General features: G+C 48.3%; 1 protein-coding gene across 1 annotated transcript; it reads right to left on the bottom strand.

The window, feature by feature from the left end:
• Positions 1-132: 132 nt before the first annotated feature.
• On the bottom strand, positions 133-567 carry LOC107580281 (deoxyuridine 5'-triphosphate nucleotidohydrolase-like). The gene is made up of 3 exons (XM_016266005.1): positions 441-567; positions 329-373; positions 133-254 (listed from the first exon to the last, which is right to left on the bottom strand). The coding sequence occupies exons 1-3, from the start codon at positions 541-543 to the stop codon at positions 148-150; spliced, it is 255 nt and encodes an 84-aa protein (XP_016121491.1). The 5' UTR covers positions 544-567; the 3' UTR covers positions 133-147.
• Between the last annotated feature and the right edge of the window lie 128 nt (positions 568-695).

The raw sequence follows: 695 nt of genomic DNA, 5'->3' as shown, positions 1-695 counted from the left end.
TGTGTTCAGTTTGCATCTCGGGTAAATGCATCTTTAAAGATATTTAGATACTCGCTCTGAAGGTTCAGCTTTTGCAGTGCATGCAACATTTAATGTCACGACTTCATGAATGCAAGACTTTCTGCTCTGATTCAAGAGCTTTTTAGGTTATAATGAATCTGCAGTAGCTGCGGTCTCGCCTTCAAACGGCTCGTTGTTGAAGTTGAAGAGCACGACTCCCAGATTCCCCCTGTAGTCCTCATCCACCACGCCAGCTGTAGACACACCACACATGTGAGACCACAGCAAAGCATCACATTCTCATGTCACTGGTTCACGAGCGACGTACCGCCGACATCGATGAAGTGCTTGACGGCGAGACCCGAGCGAGGAGCTGCAACACAAGAGAGTTAGTGAAGAAACACACAGCTTCTGGACTGGCTTCTGCAGCTCTCGCTCACCGACTCGGCCGTAGTGTCCGTGAGGAACCGCGATCTGGATGTCCGTCTTCACCAGAGCTTTGTCCATGGGCCCGATGCTGTAGTCATACGCACTGAAACACATGAGGTTCTGCTGGTCAAATGCACTGAAGCAGCAGTGAACACAGAATTACGAAACACTGCAAAAGAGAAGCATGCATGTGCAGAACACCATCTAATCCATTCAGCAAGTGCACTGAAGCAGCAGTGAATCCTGGAATTACAAGCTTATAAAAA

Source organism: Sinocyclocheilus grahami, unplaced genomic scaffold (assembly GCF_001515645.1).
Source record: "Sinocyclocheilus grahami isolate Dianchi unplaced genomic scaffold, SAMN03320097.WGS_v1.1 scaffold29471.1, whole genome shotgun sequence".
NCBI lineage: Eukaryota > Metazoa > Chordata > Actinopteri > Cypriniformes > Cyprinidae > Sinocyclocheilus > Sinocyclocheilus grahami.
The sequence above is the reverse complement of the archived record's forward strand: the minus strand, read 5'-3'. Positions and strand labels throughout refer to the sequence as shown.